A 24048-nucleotide genomic window follows, 5' to 3' on the forward strand; every position below is an offset into this window, starting at 1 on the left:
AATATTAAATGTAATCTTTATATATTATATGTTGAATATGATATCATATATTTAATTGGAAATTTGTATTTAAATATCTTCTTTTTATGACCTTTTGTGACTATTAGTATCTATTAATATTATATCTTCTTCTTAACTATATGTATCAAAAAATATATATATATATATATTTATTAAATAAAAAATTTTCACTTTTTCAATATTATATCTACTTTTTTGATTAATTGAGGGTGTTTGTACTTTTAATTGATGCATCTTCTTTTTTCTCTATTTTTATACTTAAAAAGTATATCTTCTTTTTTACTATTTCTTTTTTTTTCTCCTAAAATTTCTATATTACTATTATCCATATATTACTATTATTGTTATGATCTGTAGGGGCTCTATGAAAAGATTAGGTTGGTATCTTGCCATCCATATTTTCTTTGAGCCCCTGTCTGTTTATTATTTATACATTTGTAATTATTTTTTTTTTTTTGTGAAAGGGAACTGTAATTTATATAAACAGCAAAATAAAATTAAAAAAAATAAATAAAAAGTATATTAATTTTAGAAAAGCTTAAATTAAATATCTTTGTTGTTTAATATGTGTTGTTATTCTTTTTATTTTTTGATCCTTTTGATTTTTTGATTTTGGTTTTGTGATCTGAAGTTTAACATTAAAAAAAAAATTAATTCATGATTTTTCAATAAATAAAAATTAAAGTATTTCCGTGCTTTTAGAAGAACATGTTTAAGTAAATAGCGCTTCTTGTTATTTTTTAATAATAGATGCTTTATTTTATTACTTTACCAATTTCAAGTTTGTTTATTTTACAATAGTTAACGGAAGTGCTTATTATTATATTAAATTTTATATTTACGGAGTTTAGAAATTTATCAAGGGGCTTGGCGATAAGACAGTCTTCTTCTTGCCCCTGCCACATATATATCTTGCTATATCGTGCGGGTGGCATAATGTACAAAGGATAGTTTTCCATCATCAGCTCTAAAGTTTCAAAGCAGTATGCTTTAAAAGCATACTGCTTTGAAACTATGTTTTTGATTATTTATTGAGCAAAGGCTATCTTTAAAGTTTTAAGCTTTTTGCTTTTGAAAAAGATAAAAAAAAATGTCTTAATAAGGTTTTATGGTAAATTAAAAAGTATAAATATATTTTTACCTTCTACTAGGTAGGAAAAATGTCAGTAAAAAAATGTCAGAAAAATGTTAGCAAAATACTAGACATAAGAGGAACAAAATAAGATTTTTTTCTTACCATTTGAAATATTTGCTAATAAATTGTAACAAAAAAAAATTGATAAGAATGATGCATTTAAAAAAATCCACTTTTTGAGCTTTTCGCTTGATCGTGCAATGTTTAGCAAAAGTTTAATAAGAGTATAAAAAGGTATTTGAAACAAGCAAAAAGTTATCAAAGTGTCAGAATGAAATCCACTTCTTAAAAAAAGAATTAAAAAAATTTAATCAATTACACAAATAGTTTTTATCAGCTCTAAATTGAAAAGATTGATAAACTATCAAAAAGGAGTAGGGCAAATAAAATGGTAATATAAATTTTAAGAAATACTCTTTAGATACTAGACAACATAGTTGTTAAGCTCCAAAATTCTAAGCGTTGCTAGTAAGTATCAATAATCTTCTCTCACTACTTTACAATAAATCTAAATGCAAAAATAAAAATCTTTACAAACGATTATCGAATACAGCGTTAACTGTTAAAATACTAATGGAACTTTTATTGATAATAAAATGAATGACTTAGTTGCAATAGCAATTACCAAGTTATTACTATCTGTAAACGTGGATTCAAAACCACGTTTACAGACAGTAATGTTAATTACACTTCATAATTGCTTATTAATCAATATTCGGAACTGAGTTTATTCAAAAGTTTTGAAGTTCCGAATGTTGATGGGAATGACCTTCATCATCAAGATCACTATGACGGACTAAGTTAGCGGCAAAGCTGTCTTTATAACTGAAAAATTTAAGTTGGTTGACTCAATAAAAATCATCTCAAACGAGTTTGGGTATCTTTAAATGTTAATAACAAACGTATACTCATAGGCTGTGGTTATACTAATATTCTGCCCTACTCATTAAATTGACAGTAACTGCAAAATTTCCATTCTGAGATATTCTTAAAAACAAAAAACGTATTTAGCCAACCAGTCAGCTTAGTACATGTAAGAAACTTTTAATATCATCAATTGACTTCAAAAAAGAGCTTACAGTCTTTTTGCTATGTACTAAAATTTTTAATTAATTTGTTAGCATGTTTTAGGTGAGAAAGAAAACAAATACGGTCTTTTTGCTTTGTGCCATGAGAGAATATATGTTAATGAAGTAAATTCCGGTCCTGAGTCATTTTTTGTAACTTACTATTTTGTAAGTAGGGCAGTATTATACTATAATAGGCTGTACAAACAGACCAAGTGTTGCTGACTAAATAAATGATGCGGAAGTGTTGCTAATTAGATAAGTGTTGCTAATTAAACAAATGGTGCGGAATCCTTTAAACTAGATCGTAGATTTATTAAAATTCTCTACGATGTTTGATTGTAGGTAATTTCAACATCTAACATAGGTATCACCTCGTCAAGTTGGTTTAGAAGGTTCGAAAGTGCGCTACCATTGCGACATGACTGCACAGTAGAGTAGACCATTAATTTTAAAGTTAATGTTTTACTCTACTGTGCATACTCTTAAAAGTAGACTATTTTCTTGGTCAAAAATTTTTTTTAAAAATTGATTGTTTATAGCAGGGTACATTTCCTGCTTGATGTTTAGAGTCATATATAATTATATATAAAGTTTTTTTTTTTAAATTAACACTCAACAAGGCTGTAAGCAAACTATATTCCAAAAACAACTTTTCTAATATGTAACACCAACTAATAGAATTTTAAACTTTCAAAATTTGTTTTTTTGTTTAAACCAAGAAAAACTTGAAAATATTTTTAACGATAAATTTCTAGAAACCCTATTGAAGGGAATCGGTGTTATAATTTATAAAGAACATTAAAAACAATTTTGCACACAATAGGTTCCTGATTAATAGATCCAAATCAGGTTTTTGTCTAAGTTTTTAAGTTACATAATTAAAAATTGTAAAATCACCGGGTGGAGGGTGGGTATGTTTTCAAGGTTTTAATACTCGGTGGAGTTAAGGCAATTTAAAATATCATACCGTCGCACAGTGAGTCAGAAAGGTGAAAAAACGGCAAAAATTATATAACTATCATATATAATTATGTGATACATCAATATTATCGTATTTTGGGTCAAAAAACTTAAATTTTCCATTAAAAATAATTTTTACGCGTACCTATGACGCGTAAGGCGCGCGCATACGCGTGTAACTGTCTTTTACGCGCGTAAAATATAACCTAAATAAAAAAATCGAATTCTTTGATCCAAAATACCATATAAAAGAATACCACATATTTTTTAAATTAAATATTTCTTGTGCCTAAGGCTCGTACTACTTACGCGTATACGCGTTAGAGACTTTTACGCGCACAATGACTGACTTAATTTAAAAAAATTAAATTCCTCAAACCAAAACATTTATTAATTAAAAAGAAAAACTGGTTCGAAAAATATTTTAATATTATATAATATTAAAATATATTAAAAACAAAATAAATATTTATCTTATCTAATTTTTCTTTCAAGAAAACAAAAAAAGAAAACCTAATACTAATAAAAAGGCTTTATTTCATTATTACAGCATTAACAAAGATAAAACTTCAGGGGTAAGTGTTTTTCCATTTTCAACCTTGTATTTTTTTAAACAAGTGTTTGATATTACAGGATCACTTCTAATCAACAAGTATTGGTACTGGTTTTTCATAACATTCTTTCTAGATATCTTGGCTGTATGGTTTAATCTAGCTTTGCAAATTTCTTTACTTAGAGCCTCTTGTGACTCTTCAGAGAAGTAATCAATTGGCAGTTCTAATGCCTCAGATATCTGCACACCATGTTCAAAGAGTTTATGAGCAGTTGGGGGAATCACATACCAGCAATAGTTTTTGAGTATAAGAGCTGTAGTTTCATAGCAATACTGGCCAAAACTTTCAGAGTTCAACTCATAACAGGAGCATACTGCTATTAGGATTGTCCGCAATCTAATAATTACATCTACTGCCACTCCCGTTATATCAGCGAAATTTTCAGCATTTTCAAATGCTCTTCTGGCAGTGTTTCCATCGTTAGTGTTGCCAAAACTCTGTTTGGGCATATCAACTATAAGACTTAGCTCTTCTCTAAACCTCAGTTGAATGTTCGTTTTTTTACTTTTTACTAATGCTATTTCAGCAGGGGATTTGGCAAAGTATTTTTTAATGTCTAATTTATATCCTAAATGTAAAACATATTCAAAACATCTGAGCCAGCAATGCAGAGTAGAAAGACCCAAAAATGAAGCTTTTTCATTGATTGGTTTAGATCCGATCAATGCTGGGTTATTAAGTTCACTGGGCTTAGCTCCGCAAACATTACATGATTGCGAGGACAGAGTGTTAGTGAGGGCATTAACCACTTTACCATCAAACATGATTAAATCTAGTTTGAACTTAAATGTGATAGTCGTATCCGGTTTGTCTTCCTCTACTTCTAACTTTACTTCAAACTTGACTAGTCTGTTTATTTCTGCTTTTAAAAGTTCATATTCATTTCTTATCAATTCTTCCGTTTCTTTTTGATATTGGAGATGGAGGGGTCTACAGTAATGTGTACTAGAGGGCTTTTTCTTTAAACATACATTTTTGTTCATGATGATTAATTTAAGTGGAACAACAGCCGTCTGGAAATGACTTTGTTCATTAACTTGGGCTTCACCAATATTTGTATCAGTGTATTTTTGTTTATGGACACTTTGACTGGAGGCACCATCAAAACCACCTTTAAAATGAAGTAGACCTTTAAACCTCCCGCCAATTTCAGCAAACATTCTCATAGAGTCTTGGCATTCTGTAAAAGTTAATATCCTTGTCAGAGTATGATTAAACATACCCTGTAGAGAAGTTGAAGCAAATGTTTCTGTCACAATTAAACCCTCAGGATAACATATGTGTCTCTCATTCTTAATTTCATGAAGTGAAGGATAAATATCTGCATTATGTATTATCGATGAATTTCTAATAATTTGATACTGTTCATCAGAAAGGTCACACTGAATTTTTAAGCTCAAGGCATCTTCGGTTTTCATTTTTATCGGAAAATTTATCTTTTTGATTTTATCTTTTTCAGAGTTTGTAGCACTTTTCACAAGATCAACGAAGTCTTTTTTGCTAGGATCTCTCGTGGCTTTTTTTATTGAAGCTAATGCCAATGCTTCAGCAGGATGTTCAGCCAATTTGGCAACCTTAAACAAGATAATATTTAATATTTAAGCTTGTAAACTATTTTTTTAACTGGGTTGAATTTAATTTATTTATTAATACCTTAGATCTTCTGCTTCTATCACCTAAACCTTTTTTGTTAACAGTAATATCTTTGTTCAACCAAGTTCGCTCGTGTTCTAAAAGTCTAGAGAAGGTTCTTGCATACTTCCGCAACTTTGATCGGAATTTACATTTAAATATTATAAGAGTTTTCTTTAGATTTATCATTTCAGGTTTTTCAATACTTTCATAGTATAGACCCTCCAGTCTACAAAACTCACGCAGAAGAGCCTCGAGTAAGTTATCATGATTAATTCCTAACTCTTGAATTATAGGAACTAAATGTATTCTTTTCATGTTGAATGTAAGCAATGAACTATTTTAAGTTATTTTATACACAAGTTTTAATTTTAAAACGTGCACTATGCCATCAAACGTTGCATATATTGGTTTTTGAGGTTTGATAATTAGCACCATCTGCATGAGCATGAGTTTTTTTACTAATAGGAACTAAATGTATAATTTGTGTAATGAATGAAAGCAATGAACTAATATTCGCTACTTTATACGGCAAGTTTTAATTAAAAACGAAAAAAAAAACACAAAAAAACTGAAATATTTGAGAGGTCTTATTTTAATTGGGGCAAGTTTGGGCAAATGATTTTTATTTTTTCTGCTTTCATATATACCTATTAATGGGAAAATATTAAAACTGCCATGGAATCTAGTGGAATCGTTTAGTTTTTAAACTAAACTCATAATTAAACTAATTTAAAAATATCAATTTATGACACATTTTTGAGATCCCAGTAATGAAAGACTAAAAACAAAATTCATTGTCAAAAATGTTGTTAGTAGTTGCCAAACATCTTAAACATATGACTTCAAATTAAATTTTGTACTGTTTTTACCCATGTCAATCTTAAAAGAGTGACACAAAAGCTAGATTTTTTTGAACGAGTTTTCCGATAAATAAAATAAATAAGTCTCGGAAAAAGGCGTATAAATTGGTGAAATCTTGAAAATTGTTCACAAAAAAGTTAATTATTGACTTTTAGTGGTATTTAGTAACATTATAATTAAATTAATTAATTTCCAGCAATACTTTTTTTATGGGGGATTTTTTGCCGTTTTTTATAGATTTTGACTCACTGTGCGTCGTATGATATTTTGTTGACTACAACATATTTCCGTTAAATAATCAGGTCTGTGAATTATGAAAAAACGAAAAAATTTGAAATGATAAATTTTGCGGTATCATAAAATATAAATGTTTAAAGCGAAAAAAAACAGAAGATTTAAAAGAAAAAAAAAAATTTCTGGGTTAAAAAAAATCACAATTGCTTGTTAAAATTTGAATGAGATTTTAAATAAATACGTTTTTTAGGTAAAATGAACATCATAGTTTAATAATATGATTTGTTTTGATCGTTTATTGGCAATTTTTCTTAATTACAAGCTCTTTCTTGGTCGGAATTCTAGTATTTTTTGTGAAAATTGTAAATATTGTATTTTGACAACTATATATAGTTAATATAAGTCAGAACCGATTAGAACTAGGATCTATAGTAAATTAAGGTATTTTTTAAAAAGATCTTAACTAAATTCATGTTAACGCGGATGAGCGAAAAGGATCTAAAGACTCCAAAACGAAGTACTTTAGATTCACTATTAGGAATTTTACTTTAGATTCACTATTAGAATAGTAAAAAGGTTTTGAAATTTATATATAAAAAAGAAAAGTTTCTTTAAATATTAAAAAGAAGAAGCAAAAAAACTATTATAACATCTAAAGCACTTGTTTGAACATAATGCGCTGATAAAACCATGCTAATTTCGATTAAAAGAATTCGAATAATTTGTATATCGCCGAGTATCTCAGTTATCTACACCGAGTATCTCAGTTATCTTTTTAAATTTAACTACACCGAGTATCTCAGTTATCTTTTTAAATTTACAAAATATTTTTAAATAACTTTTAATATGATACTATAATATTAATAAAATACTTTATAAACTTTTAAAAATATACATAAAAAAACATAACTTAAAAATTATTTATTTTTAATGACCAATCAAATTATCGGTTATTAAAAATAAACCAATAAAACTTGTCTTTTTTTTTCTGAATAAATAATATAAAATATTTCTCTAAACGTTTGTCCCATAAACAGCACGATCTAGTTTATACTTTATCTCTTCGATAATTTCCGGGGCACTCGGAGTAGTGGGGGAGGAGCTTATATCGGATGAAGGAGAGTAACTGTTCATATGAAGAATTTCAGTTGGGTCTATCTCTTTAACACAAGCTGCATCACCAGTAACATTAACAAGAACCTGTGCCTGCAAAAAAAAAAAAAAATTATACAATATTATTTTATTACAAAAAAAAAGATTAAATCAAATTTAGCTGTATAATAATTAAATTGCTGCAAATGATTAAATACTGCAAAGTTTGATAGTATCAATAAGGTCTCGATTTCAATTTCTGTAATATTTACATACTAGTCAGAGCTCGTTCCGATTCCTCAAATTTATTTAACTTATTTATGAACTCTTATTTAATTATCATATTTAAGTCAATTATTGCGACTGGGATTCTTTACAAAGACATTTATCAATTTGAAGCAAGTATTGTTTGTCATCTGATTTTATGAGAGATGAGTTAAAACATGACGTTAAGTGTGATTCTCCACTTATCGCAGTCATTACTGATCTGTTTTCCTAGTTTGAATTGGTGACAAAAAAAGATAAATAAATCAATGTATATTTTTTTTAACACCCACTTTGCATGGTGACATGCTACTAGAACATGAAAAAAGCACCCCCCCCATTTGTAAGTTGTTCGTTGTTGTTGTTTTTTTTGGGATGGAGGGGGAGGGAGGGGGAATATAATATATATATATATATATATTAGGGATATGACTTTTTTGCAACCTACTAGGCCTGTATCGTAATTCAATGAACTTTTATGTAAAAAGAACGAATAGATGTTTCATTTTGACATATTTTGAAAAAAGGTCACCCCAAAACCAAAAAATCGAATTTTCAATAGGTACACTTTTGTACAGTAAATGAATATTAAAGGCTGAAGATGTTGTAAGAGTCATACTCCTGTTGTTATTTTATTTATTTATGCAACATGTACTGTGATATAACAAAAAACATTATGTGATATATAATTATACAAGTATTACAAAATTAACAGTATCAAAGCGTCTAGTACAACAATATACATAACTGTCTGTGTCTATAGGCCTACTGTGTTTAGTACATGGGTCACATGATGCTCACGTCTCATAAAGAGTCTAGCGCTTATTACTTAGAATGAATCGAAGTTGCAGTTTGTCTTTCTTTCTGCAGGAAGCATACAGGTCTTGCATCACCTTGATTGCACGTTCAGCTATCTGATTACTTCGTGGTATGTCGATGACGGATGGCTCATTCTTCCAGTGATTTTTGAATGACTGCAATGCCTTTTTGTAAGGCTTCAATACATCAGATAAATTCTTGAAGTCATTGTCATTGTACTTTTGACTACTAAACCAATGTTCTGCCCACTCATATGAAATGAACCTGCAAACCTTCTCCAAATTCTTTCTCGCTTCAGGCATAAGAATGAACGCCAGAATGGCGAGAATGGCTCATGAGTTCCATCTGGCATTGCTCATATTAGGAATGTTCTGAAAGTGAATCAGAGGGAAGTTTCTTTGTTCTTCATAGAACCTAAACACTCTTGTTAAATGGTACAAAAACTTCATATTGTCTCTCCACCCTGATTTATCAAGAATTTCTACAGTTCCATTCACAAACTTATCCTTCAGTTCATCATACTTATTCAACAGTTCAGACACAAATGGGTATTCAATGTTTGGAGATTTGGTATCACCCCCAAGTTCTTCGTCCATCACCAGACGGAGAATCCTGTCTAGTACGTGATGCTGACAACCGATAAATTGTGGTATTGTGACACCCTTTAATTTAAACATACGTTGCAACTTCACAACAACTCCATTTCTCTTCCCAGTATTGACGTTTGTTGTATCAGTAATGATCATCTTAATTGAATTCCACAAATTGTATTCATCAATAAGTTTGGCAATTTTTTCAGCAACAGTTTCAGCTTTGCCATCTTTTAAACGCAGTGCATCAAGTTTCACGTCAGTTCTTTCATTCTGAAGTACAACTACCTGATATTCCTTATCATCTATTCGTTTGCCGTCAAAGTGTAAGGACCACTGTTCCATTTTAAGTTGTTGTATCATTTCTTTTTTTAATTTACCTGCCTCTTTGAATATGGACTTGTAAATTGCTGATTGACTTGGAGTTGGAATATCAATACCTTGTTGTGATAATACATTGCATATTTTAGCAGCTTTCTTTGTGGAAACTCCACTTGATGTAACCATACTTACAGCAAATTTACTTTTGTAGTGCTTTCTAGTTTTTTTCTGAGTGTCCTCATCATCGTCTTTATCACCGTTGTCGTCTTCATCATCTTCACTCTTACTTTTGCAGTTTTCAGATTCAGTACCACTGTCTGTGGTAGACAGGACTTGTGATGTGGAAGGTATTGCTGTTCCAGACTGGACTTTCCTTCTCTTGGAAGGGTGAATGGTTTCTTTACTTGCCACTTGTCCTGTTGAGTACCCCACCTGTCCTTTACTTTCTTTTTGTAGGTGGTATAGACGTTTATCTTCCGAGGATAACCACTGGCCATTCACTTTCGTGATGTCAAATAATGCATTGAGAACATCATATTTACCACGCTTGACACATTCATCATAGACCTTCAGCACCTTCATAAGCTTTGCTCTTATCACTTGATCAGACACACGTGGAAAATTCAGTTTATTGTCCCACAATTTTGTAATTTCCTTAGAAATTGGGTCTATTCGTTCTTTTCTTCCTTTAACATATGCTCCGAGAAACTGGTATCTTCCTACGATCTGCAATTGAAGTGGTATTCTGGATTTTTCATCGAGTGAATGTTCTTCTACAGCCACGCTTCCTCTTCTTCTGTGTGACTCTTGAAATCTCACCAAATTTTTAGTCCAAGTCTTCTTGTTCTTTGTTACTGTGGTATGACTTTTCTTGTGAGACATCATATAATATTGTTACAACTTTACGGATAGCTGAGCGTAAATATCCGTTTAATAAAGTCGTTTAATTAATAAAATACTTTAACTGTATAGTAATCCAATTATAGTTCGATAATCCAGTCAATGTTGATAACAGTTCGATAATCCAGTCCGTATCCTAACGATAATGCTACAACTACTTATACTTCGTACACTTACAGCGTCTTTAGTTCGCTACAGTAGTTCCTAATTAGCTCAGTTACACGCAGAGTACTTCATAGAACTATTCACATTATCAACACTGAGCTCTGACAGCAGCTCGCTTATATAATTATTTAGAGCTTCCAGAATGTTCTACTAAGTTCTATAATCTTCTACAGTCTGTTACAGTCGTCTATATCACCGTGGTAACACAATGACGTCATCACATAACAATTCCAAGTATTTGCCGGCACACGGCCGTTTCGCTGCCATGGTAACGTATGGCGTTATATTTATAAATTCATAACAAAATAATGAAATAAATAGAATTAAGCTGAGAATTAAGCTTAAGATTAAAACATCGGTCAAAAATGAATGTATAAAAATGGTAAATCAAATTTTTATTTTGGGGGTGACCTTTTTTTGTTGCAGAAAGCTATTTGGGCCTTTTTTCATGATTTTAGGTAAAAGTTCATCGATTTATGATACAGGAAACATTTTATTTGAAAAAAAATTAAAAAGTCATATCCCTAATATATATATATATATATATATATATATATAAATATATAAATATATAAATATATATATATAAAAATATATATACATATATGTAAATATATATATATATATATTTATATATATATCTAGTATCACTTACGGGGACATAAGCATTATCGGGGACATCTTAGTGTAACCGTAAGCATCGTTTTTTTGTAAAAAAAAATGTCCCCGTAAGCAACTTTTATAGAGAACGAAAAGTACATACATCGACTATCAAATAGCCTGACTCGCAGCGGAGTGCTGCTACATCGACTGAGGGTTTGGTTTGGGTCAGCATCAAGAGTTAGCTTAGAGTTACAGCAAGGTTTAAATATAATACTGTAATTAATCGTTTTTGTAAATAAAAATGAAATATAATATATAATAAATAAATAAAAATAACAAAAATAAATTTAAAAAACATATTTTTATAATAAAAAAAATAAATTTAATTATGTATAAACAAAACATACTACAAAAAATAACATAATGGCGATTATGTTATTTTTTTAATGTTACCACATACTTTTTTCTAAATGGATTTTGATAACTTAATAATGACATGAATAATGTATCAAAATTATAACTTGAGTAAATATTATATTATTTAACAATAGTAAAATAAATATGATTAAAAAAATGATAAAGATTAAAAAATAACTATATCTATGATAAAAATAGTATAGAAAAAGGAAAAAAAAACAACAAACATGTCTCCGTAAGCGCCGACTAGGAGTGTGTGTGTGTGTGTGTATATATATATATATATATATATATATATATATATATATATATATATATATATATATATGTATATATATATATATATATTTGTTTGTTGTTGTCATATACAGTTAATGATTGGATTTGTCATAAATTACAGTTAATGATCGGATTTATTTGTCATAAATTAAAGTCATAAATAAACAAAATATGGTGGACAAACTCAAACTTAAATGTAAAGTTGATCAAAAACTAAAAAAAAAAAAAATAGTAAAACAATTGTACATATTATTATTTAAATAGTTTATCATGTTCTTAACAAAATTTAAAACGTTTGAATCATACCAAGAATCACAACAACAAAATTATAACACATTTTTCTCAACAAACTACATTTTTCTTTGGACAAAACAAGGTGGACAAATCAAAACGATGCTTTTTTTATAAGATTTCATTGTCTTTACTCAATTTACCGTATTCTTTTGTTTTCACTTTTATCATAACAGTACTCTAAAATAATAAAATAGATTTTGGAACGTCTGACCAATTATTTTTTCAATTAAACTAAAAATAGATTTAACTCGTGATATATCGCGTGAAAAATTGTAATTTAAAATGGCTTACGACAAATAAGGAAGTGTTTTACGTGAATATATTATTAAAGATTTTAAAAGCGGAAAACGTCAAGCTGAGATTTGTAGAAAATATAATATAGCTAAATCGATTGTAAACAACTCTGTCAAATCATTTGGATCTCGTGACTGCTATAAACCAAACCATCGGGGTGGACATCCAAGAAAAACATCACAAAGACTAGATTGAAGAATTGTTAAAGAGCTTAAAAAAGATCCATTTTTGTCATCCACAAAATTAACCAAAAAACTTGAACTACAAATCCCCAATCGCACTGTGCGACGAAGAGCTAACGAAGCAAAATTGTTTTCTCTAATGCCTGCCAAGAAACCACTAACTTCTTTTAAAAATAGAAAGCTAGGACTGGCGTTTGCCAAAGCACACCAAAATTGAACTGTTGACCAGTGTAAAAACATACTTTTTAGTGATGAATCAAAATATTACCTTTTTGGAAGCGACAGCAAGAAGCGAGTCTGAAGACCAAAGAACACCAGATACAATACTAAAATACCAAGAAGAGTGTTAAGCATGGAACGCCTGCTATGGTTTGGTGATGGTTTCTCAGCACTAGGAACTGGTCCTATTTACAAAATTAATGGAATTATGGGCCGCTTTGTGTACAAAGATATAATGGAAGATGTTATGTTACCACATGCTGAATGGGAGATGCCCCTAAAATGGATTTTTCAGCAGGACAATGACCCCAAATATTCGTCAAAAATTCTAAAACAATGGTTCAAGGACGAGAATATCACCGTAATGGAGTGGCCTGCACAAAGCCCTGACTTGAATCCCATAAAAATCTCTGGGAAATATTTGACAATAAGATTGATAGTGCAAATGTGAAGTCTAGAGACAAACTATTTGAACAAATCGAGAAGGCCCGATGAGAGATTAATATGAGAGTTGTTGACTCTTTAATTGAATCTATGCCTCGGAGAACGAAAGCAGTAATTCAATGTAATATTAAGTATATTACCAAATATTAAGTTAATTTTTGAAGTTTTTTGAAAAATAATAAGTTAATTTTTGAAATTTTTTGAATTTTGAGTCGATTTTTTGAATGTCCACCTTGTTTTGTTCAAAAAAAATGTAGTTTAAGGAAAATGTGTTAAAACTTTTTTGGTATGATTTTTGAATCATACTAAAATCATGTTGTTTTGTGACACACCCTAGTATGTATATATCTATATCTATATTTATATATCTACATATATATATATATATATATATATATATATATATATATATATATATATATATATATATATATATATATATATATATACCCATATACACATATACACACACACACATATATATGTGTGTGTGTGTGTGTGTGTGTGTGTGTGTGTATGTGTATATGTGGGTATATATATATATATGTGTATGTATATGTATATGTATATATATATATATATATATATATATATATATATATATATATATATATATATATATATATATATATATATATATATATATATATACACACACATACATACTAGGGTGTGTCATAAAACTACATTTTTGAAAATGTCTGATGATACCCCTAAATGTATTCTGTGCAATAAATTAATACTAAATTTAAAAAATTTTTAAATAAAATTTTTTTTAGGGATTGCTCAAGACCCTTAAACATCAGACGGGTCCCTAATATTTTGAAAAAAAAAGTTCTTTAAAAGCATGTTGGGTCTCAAAAGGAGTAAAACTTTATGAAAATTTCAAAAATAATTAAAAAAAATTTATGAAAACATAAATTCAAAAAGTTTATTTAAAAAAAAAAAAAATATGTACTTTTTTGTTAATATGTACTTTTTTGGTGTTTAAGAGTCTTGAGCGACCCCTAACAAATTTTTTTATTTAAAAATATTTTAAATTTAGTATTAATTTATGACATAGAACACATTTAGGGGGTATCATCAGACATTTTCAAAAAATGTTGTTTTATGACACACCCTAATACATACATACAAGCATACATACATACATATATATCGTGGGCGCCTGCAGAATTTCTTAATGTTTCAGATATAACACTTTCAAGCATTGTGCTAACTCTAAACTTTAGTATATTCATACCTATACCAAATGAGAAACAAAAAAAAAGCCCTAAAACGTTTGTTCTCCCCTGCACAAATGCGAGAAATTTTTTACTACTGATATAGTAAAAATTTACTATTTTAAACTAGATTTAAATTCATTGACAGATTCTAAGTTTCGTACAAAAATATTGAAAATTACAAAACTTATGATTATGCAAGTTTTCCAATCCCCCTCCACTTCCAAAAAAAAAGGCAGTTGTAAATTTTGTATGGTCATAACTTCATCAGTGCTGTCACATTTTGTCAATTCCTATGTATTTAAGAGAAATTTTTTGCTTTTAGTCAAATAAGTTATTATGAAGAAAAACATTTAAATGGATGCAGTCAATTAAAACTATAAATCAAATTTTTCAAAAATACACTTTATATATACACACACATATGTATGTATGTATGTATGTATGTATGTATGTATGTATGTATGTATGTATGTATGTATGTATGTATGTATGTATGTATGTATGTAGTATGTATGTTTGTATGTATGTTAGGCCAGGGTGAAAATAAACAAATGTGTGAATTTCATCACAATACTCTGTACTTATTTGCCAATCCATGTATGAAACCAGAATCAGTTGTAAAAAATATAAATGCTTTACAGAAAGTGCCCCATTTTAGCCCTTAAACATTAGACAGGTCACTAATATTATAGAAAAAAAATTTCTTCAATAATGTCATGTTGGGTCTCAAAAGAAGCGAAATTTTATAAAAATTTAAAAAATAATTATTATTTTGTATTTAAATTAGTTTACTACAAAAATCAATTTTCATTGTTTTTTAAGTCAATATTTTTTAAAGATATTTGTATAAACATTATTATTGAAATTCTTATAAAATTTCGGTTCTTTTAAGACCCAGCATGACATACTTTTAAAGAAATTTTTTTCTATAATATTAGGGATCTGTGTGATATTTAAGAGTAAAAATGGTTCCCCAAGTCTCATAATATAATATTTTTATTAATTTTTATTGATTTATAGGTAGACATCACAAAATATTTAGTATTAGACCAAAATTATTTTCACTCCAACCTAATGTACACACACATATATTAAAGCACCAATCTTTTTAAAGTAATATGAAAAACTTACACAATAAGTTAAATAAGTTACATAATAAAACTTACATGATAAAGGTATAAGATTATTCTCATAAGATTGTTTTATAAATTGTTTTTTAATAACTTGTATTTAAGATGACCAATCAAGATTTAAAAATCTTGATTGGTCACTTTTTTTATGACAAATATACAAACAAATATTGAGGCTATTAGAACTAGTCATTTTGACTAAATTTTAGGTCAAAAAACAAACCCATATAATAAGTGAAACTCCAATTTGCTTTACAGTATTCTGTGAATGTTGAAGTTCTGTTTTATTTAGTCTGATGATCAAGGCCATTTTATGTTTTTTAGAATTTATGAATTCAAATTCTCATCAGACCATACTATAGCGCTCTTGAATAAATTTGGCTTGTCAAGGTTTAGCAAAGTCCAGATAGTTAACCTTTAAAGGTTTAACAGATATTCAAAAATAGCTATTTTTTCATTTAAATTTTACAGAATAAAAAAAAGATAGTATGTAAATAGTGAATAAAATACAACATTTAGACTTTAAATTGACTGCTAATTAATTTACTTGTATATCAAAAATTTAAAAATCTTGATTGGTCGTTTTCAGCTTACACGAAAATTTCGAAAATGTGCAAAAACTACCAATCAAGAAAAACAAAACAAATGGAAATAAAAAAATAATAAATTTCTTTACACCCTGATCTTAAGCCCACCCTGGTACAACAAAATTAGTATTAATATATATTTTTATTAATAATTTCAAAAATGACCTTTTATAACTTGAATTTATATTATTGCTGATTTTGTTACTAAAAAACATTATCAATAAATTTCATGGAAACTCATTTGAATAATCCTTACATAAAAACTGTAATTTGGAAATTTAAAATTTAAAAAAGAAATTGCAACAATAACTTTTTCATATTTGATATCTAAATTTTAAGTTGTATTAAGTTGACCACAAAACAAATTACACACACACACACACACACACACACACACACACACACACACACACACACACACACACACACACACACACACGCACACACACACACACTTTGTTATCAAAGTATCAAAGATTTAAAATGAAAAGTATTGAAAAAGTAATTGAAAGATTTATACTCGAGTCTTTGTAAAGATCTCTATAAAATAAAATTAAAATTAAGTTTAAGTAAAAAATAAAGTTTTTAAATACTGCAAACAATTTTATTTAACTTAAAAATTTTAACTTAATACCTGGTTTTTAGGTGGATTAAATGAAAGCATTATTTCATTTACATTGAAGGACATTATGGCATTTCCATTTAATGAAGCCACATAAGCACGCACAATGGTGTGAATTTCATTCATAAACTGTTGCATAAATAAGCCCAGTCCTCCTTCCTATAATGTCAAACACTCAAAATCAAATGTTTAAAGCAGAATAAAAAAACACTTTATAATAAATAATTGATAATAATTAATATAATTAGTATAATTAATATAAATTAATGTAATTAAACATAATTACATTATTACATACATTATTACATTATTGTAAAACATAATTATTATGATTATTAGTAATTTTTGTAAAAAACACTTTATATATATAAATATAAAAAAAAAAATAACTTGGCTTTATACCTCTTTTACACATGTGCTTTCTCTTATGAGGAAAATATTAACATTTCCGAGGTAAGAGGTAACTGACATATTCGGAATATAATCAAGAGTGCAAACAGTCACTTGAGGCTGAAAACTTTTTTTCTAAGTATTCAAAAACATTTTATGTAAAATTTTTTAAATATAAATAAAATTGTTTGTATTTCTTTTATAAATTACTATTTGTTAAAATTCTTAACTACTTTATTATTGGTTAGATATGATTTATGATGCCCAAACAAATGTTGGAATGATCAGTTTATTTTTTAAACAATAGACTTTAGAATCTTTTGTAATTTAATTAGTTTCCAGTTAGTGTTAGCTAACATACTTTAAACGCATCATTTAGAAGAAGGCTAAAATGTCCACGAGGCCAAGATGTTGAAAGCTTTAATGAAAACTAAACGAAGAATGGTTCATTAGTTTGTTAATAGGTAATTTTGCTATTAGTTTATAAGTTAAATATAGTTAACTATATTTATAAAATACAAAAACTTTTAAATTAAAACTATTGTCATTACCATACGTGAACTGCTTTCACACATACCAGCTAAAATATATATATAATAATAATAAATATAAAACACACAAACAAAATATAATAGATGTTTATAAAATGTTGTTTATAAAATCATAACTCAATTCAAATAATAATCAATCATTTTTTTAAAAAATATTGTCAATAAAAATTTACAATGGTGAAAGTAATGATTAACAACAACCTGAACTAATTAAAATTAATTACAATTAAAGTACAAAAAACAATTTAATGTACAATTAGTCTAAAAACAATAAAATATTTTACCTTCTTTAATTAAATCATCACATATTAGGGTTTCTTCAGTCCATATATGACCTATCAAAGCAATTTTTTTTTACCAAAAACCTTTAAAAAATAAAAAACTATTTGGTATATAGCTTAGAAGATAAGAAAATTGGAGCCATGTTAGCACAAGACTTGGTATTGCTATATATTTACATATCCACTAAATACCTATAGACATAAAGTTCTCAGAATATTAAGATAGATTTAGATGATTGGTTTTTGTGCAACAGAAATTTTAAAAGAAAACATAACTGAAAAAATAATTTTTTGTAATAAATCCTTAAATAATAACCAGATTCAGGGCTTTGTTTGGTTTCAATTGCTTTCGGTTTGTTCTCCATTTCCACATTCCCAGCAACGAAAGTTGTTAACATAATCTACATAAAGAGTTACAAAAGTTGGACCACATAAAGACAACAAGAAATAAAACAGAAGCATAAATCAAGAAAAACATTGAGTAAACTGGGAAAAAAAAAGAGAATGAAAAATTGTGGAATAAAAAAAAAAAAAAAGTGAAACTAAAATGAACATGAATTCTGATATAAACTCTGCTTTTGTCTCATTTGTTCCCTTTTCTTTTATTATTTTAATTTTCTTTTATTATTACCAACGTTTTTTTTTATAAAATAGAAAGATTTTTATCTCAAAAATAAATTTCCAAAAAAAAAAAAGCAACATTCACCAAATTCATCTGTTCACCAAACATTAAAAAAACAAAAAAACAAAAAAACAACGTAGATCTAACTAAAATAAAAATAAAAAATTAAATAAAATATACTCTCTAAGAAAAATCAAAAATCAATGGAAATTGGATGGAAAGATAAAAGTTAACTGAAAAAGAAACTGCAAATTATGTGAATCAAAAAGCACAGATTCTAAACAAGCATTTACAAAAAAATTAAATAAAACATTTAAGAGCAAGTCAAAAAGTATTCTTCCATGTTTATTTAAAAATATACACTAGATGTATATTTTTAGAGCAGTCATTGCAAAACTCAAATAAAACAAAAAGATCTTAGCAAAACAAGCAATGATTACTTTAAACATCAAAAACAGAATTTGCAGAATAGAGATAAAATTTTTATAATAATTTGACAAAGGTTCAATATTGACAGAGGTCTGTTACCTCTTTGAATATGTTGACAGAGGTCTGTTACCTCTGTGGTATTATCAAAAATAAACTTATTTAAACATTTTATGCATTATTTTACTTCTTTCCCAGTTTACTCAATAAATTAAATTATGCCCTATCTATCAATATCAAAAAAGACAACTTTTACATGAAAATACTCATCATCATCGATTCCCAAGTAAAATGATGTGTTAATTAAACTGCACGGTATAAATGATCGCATTTTTAAACAAACGCCCTAAAAAAAAATTTATATATATACACATATACAAAAATACTACCTAATCATAGACTTAAACAGGTTGTTTGACCCCTTTAACTAGACTTTAAATTTAACCCCCTGTACTAGATTCTATAAAGCTCAAAAGTTTACAAAATAATTTTTAACAGTTTTCATTAATAATTTAATGTTAAATTTAAAATAAAAAAACAAGCTTTATTCTTACCATAATTAAATTATCAAAAACTGATGCAAGCCATTGGCTCAATTTAAAACTATCATCCTGCAGTGGAATCTTGACACGCTTAAAGACTGTTAATAGCTATAAAAATTCATTCAAAATAGATATTAACACATTTTTAACAATATTTTTGTAATAAGATAAATATTTTCAATATTTATCTTATTACAGTTTTGAATATGAGGAGTGAACTTGCGAAACAAGATAATTCAGAAATAATGACAAAAATTTTTTTAGTAAACCTTTTTGCTAAAAATTGAGAAACTAAAAGCTAAACAGTATTTCAAATATGTTTCAAACAAAAACTTTAAAGCTTTTAATTTAATTTTTTTTTCATAAAAATAAAACAATGTTTTATCTGGTGTCAACAATCTCGATAATTGTACACCTTGTTAAAAATTTTTTAAACTTGTTGGGAGATGTTGTTTTGTTACAACCATAAAATGCTTAAAGAAAAATACTTTATGACTCTCTTTACAATATAACTTTTTATTTTTAAGTTGTTTCCACCTAAAGTTTCCTGATTCACCTGTTAAATAATGACAAGATAACTCACAATTTAATCATTTAGCTTAATAGGAGATAATAATTGTAAAAACTCTGGCAAACAATTTTTTGCTAATTTTGAGGTTGTACTTTTTTCTACTTTTTACATATTTGGTTTTTTTTTTATTTTTTCTCACTGTAAATCTTTTAATATTTTATTCCAATACTTTATTATAAATTTTATTGATAGAACAAGAAGGTGGAAATCCATATTGATGATCAGAAAGTAAGTTATTAGATTGAAGATGAGAGACTAAGTGTTTGTTAATTAAAGACTCAAAAACCTTGCTTATGATAGGAAAAAGACTAATGAGACGTTAGTTAGACTAGACAGATTGCTCTCCAGAATTTTTGAAAATAGGGATAACAGATGCCGCTTTCTAACCGACAGGATCTGTTAAGGTTTCCTATCTTTTTCTGCTCTCTATTTTTTTACATTCTCCAATTTCTAGATTTCATTCTTTATTTAGTTCTCTTATTCTTCCTTGTATAGAAAACTGTTGTCATATTTGTACTGGTTGTTGTGATGAGACCTCTTCACTTTTAGAAAAGGTTCAAAAACCCATTATAAATGTTGCTGGACCTGTTCCATTACTCCCCTGCTACTGTTCCATTGTTGTAAGGTAGCATCTCTTTCTATTTTTGCATGCAATTATTACTTGTTTCATCAACTAAAAAGCAATCTTGTGTCAATAATCATTCAGTAAAGTCACATTCTTTTACTGCAGCTACAGAAAACTTTTATTCATCCTTGAACATTGTTGCTTTGGGATTCTCTGTTGTCATGGTTTCATGACTCATACAATCTACAGTTTTTTTCTTGCACTTTCTTCATTTTCTGTTTTCCCAACAAATTACTTTTCCCAACTTAATTACTAGTTGCTTACAGCTTTAAGGAGTGCTTTACAGCCTTAAGTCTGGTAAGTAAATAAAAAAAGAAATCAATCATTTCAAGCAAAGCAATAAATTACATGCCATTTAATCTGTATTACGGATAACAGATTAGTTTTAACACTTACCATAAATTTTAAAATGAACATAAAATTAACAAGTAAAGAACAAATAGTGTAAATAATATAACAATTTATTAACAAATTATAAACAACAAGTAGTGTTTGCAATTTAAAATGATTAATTTATTAGATAACAGCTAATTTTTAATGTTATATGAAATGTAACAAAGAAAAATTTGCTAAATGTTTTGAACTTACCTGTTTATGGTCATCAAACAAAGATTGACCAGGAGTTGCTTGTGTACTAAATATATTAAAACCTAAAAAAAACAAAAGAAAAATTTTGTAAGAGGTCTCTCTATTAAAATTTGCTGCCTTAATATCAAACATAAAAGTAAAATAAATGATGTAATACAATGATTAACCTTCCTGGGGTAGAGGATCAGAAAACAAGGGTAATAAATCAATATCATTGAGATCATCTAGCTAAATAAAAATTTAGAAATTAAATTAGAAATATATAAATAAAAATAATAATATATAAATATGATAAAATCAATAACAACCAAATAATAAATCTTTGAATAAACATATAACTTGTTCAAAAAATAAAAATAAAATATGAGGGTCACTATTTATATTTTGGGAATAGGAACCTAAACAAAGAGTTAAGCTGCGAATATATTTTTATTGTCTTTCAAAGTACTCGCCACGATGATTGATACACTTTTGCATGCGCTTAAACTAATTTTCAAAGCATTTATTCAATTCCGAATGAGTTATCTCCAAAACATGATTTTTGAACGCTTCAATAGCTTCTTTGGGCGATGAAAATCATTGACCACGCAGTTTATTCTTCACAGATGGGAACAAAAAGAAATCATTGGGTGCCAAATCAGGGCTGTACGGCGGATAACCCATCAATTCGATGTTTGAGAACTTGCATTGTCATGATGAAGAACAAACCAACATCTCTTGTTTGTTTTCCTTATTTCACCGAAGATTTCTGGTAAATAGATGGTTGTGTACCACTCAGAATTTATTACTCTACGATCCTCTAGAGGCACTGTTGCAAAATGACCAGTTTTTCTGAAGAAATAGGCCACCATTTTCTTTGAAGTGCTTCGTGCGCGAACAACTTTTGTTGGATTTGGTTCATCTTAGAACACCCATACAGTCGACTGCTGCTTACTTTCGGGCTCATACAAATATATCCATAATTTGTCACCTGTCACAATTTTATAAACGCCTTTTGAAGCACCGCGATTGTATTTCTTAAGCATTTCTTTGCACCAATCGACACAAGCCTTTTTTTGAACGATTGTCAAATTATGTGGGATCCAATGCTAACATGTAAAATCGCATATATGCTGGTGGAACTAAAATGCTTAGCGATGCCTCAATCTCACAATAGGTTACATGACAATCTTGCTTAATCATTTTGTGCACAGCATCGATGTTTTCTGGCACTGCAGTTGATTTTGGACGACCTTCACAAAACTCATCGGACAGCAAACTACGACCACGATTGAATTCACTATACCAGCGATACACAGTGGTTTTGATGGAGCTTCATGGCAAAAAGTCAAATTAAGTTGATTGATGCACTCTTGTGGTGATAATCGATGTCAAATGTCGTAAAAAATCATCGCACGAAAATGTTTACAATTCAGTTCCATTTTTTGCCGAAAGACGAAACTTTCAACTAAATATAAAATAAACAAATAGCGTCAGTATGACAAAATGTTCTGAGTACGTATATCGTCAAAAATGTCAAACTTTACGATGGAACCGTCAGATGGACTCACATGACATCAGTGTTGCCAATTCCCGAAATATAAATAGTGACCCTCGTATTATTTAAAATAATTTAAACTGATGATTTAAATGCTTATTATTTAATTTACAACTATTATAACTATTTATAATTTATAGTTATAAATCATAAATTTCTATTTAAATTTGAGTTTAATTTATTATTAAACATTTGCCATTTATTTGAAAATTTATTTTTAGATCTAAGTAAAAGTAAGATTAACCTCCATAAAAAAAAGATGAACCTCCATAAAAAATTAAAATTAACCTCCATAAAAATAAGATTAACCTCCATAAAAAACTAAAATTAACCTCCATAAAGCTTAATTCTTTTCCATCACTAGTTATTGCTGATTTCCCAGTTTTTAAACTTGAGTTAACTGATTGATCAGACTAAATAAATTTTAGTTAAAAAAATTCATATAAAAAATCTATTTAAAATCTAGTTGAAAAAATTCATATAAAAAATCTATTTAAACAAAGTTTATCTATTTACCAACAAAAAAACAAAAAAAGTTGTCAGATTTTTTCTGACGGTTTAGTTTTAGAAATTTTATAAAGCATTATCTCAGCCTTGCTGCTAACTCAACCAAATGTTACCACCGGTTACATCAACCATCATCAACCATCATCAACCATCATCAACCATCATCAACCATCAGAACATCAGTACATCAAATGTTACCATCGATTACATCAACCATCATCAACCATCAGAACATCAGTACATTAAATGTTACCATTAGTTATATCAGCAATACAATTTAATTCAGAACTACACATAAATAATGCTAACATATAATTCTTATTTTTTTATAAGTGCCCCTAATACTATCTTAATTTATGATTAAAATATTAATATGTTCAAATCAAAATATCACTGTTTTATACTTAAGCCATTTTGCTCATTATGCACA

General features: G+C 28.0%; 1 protein-coding gene across 4 annotated transcripts in view; it reads right to left on the minus strand.

The window, feature by feature from the left end:
- Positions 1-7333: 7333 nt before the first annotated feature.
- The window catches only part of LOC100200894 (C2 domain-containing protein 5), an 84547-nt gene continuing 67832 nt past the window's right edge, over positions 7334-24048 (minus strand). For 3 of the 4 annotated variants that reach the window (XM_065787770.1, XM_065787769.1, XM_065787767.1), the window contains 12 exons: positions 23444-23524; positions 21742-21802; positions 21575-21636; positions 19803-19898; positions 19505-19594; positions 18517-18601; positions 18204-18254; positions 17920-17948; positions 17730-17798; positions 17381-17503; positions 16991-17137; positions 7334-7736 (listed from right to left, as the gene is read on the minus strand). In XM_065787770.1, the coding sequence (XP_065643842.1) occupies positions 7545-7736; positions 16991-17137; positions 17381-17503; positions 17730-17798; positions 17920-17948; positions 18204-18254; positions 18517-18601; positions 19505-19594; positions 19803-19898; positions 21575-21636; positions 21742-21802; positions 23444-23524 (1086 nt within the window). In that variant the 3' untranslated portion in view covers positions 7334-7544. The remainder of the gene's footprint in view (positions 7737-16990; positions 17138-17380; positions 17504-17729; positions 17799-17919; positions 17949-18203; positions 18255-18516; positions 18602-19504; positions 19595-19802; positions 19899-21574; positions 21637-21741; positions 21803-23443; positions 23525-24048) is intronic. The other variant, XM_065787768.1, reaches the window with a different exon arrangement.

This window comes from Hydra vulgaris, chromosome 01 (assembly GCF_038396675.1).
Source record: "Hydra vulgaris chromosome 01, alternate assembly HydraT2T_AEP".
NCBI lineage: Eukaryota > Metazoa > Cnidaria > Hydrozoa > Anthoathecata > Hydridae > Hydra > Hydra vulgaris.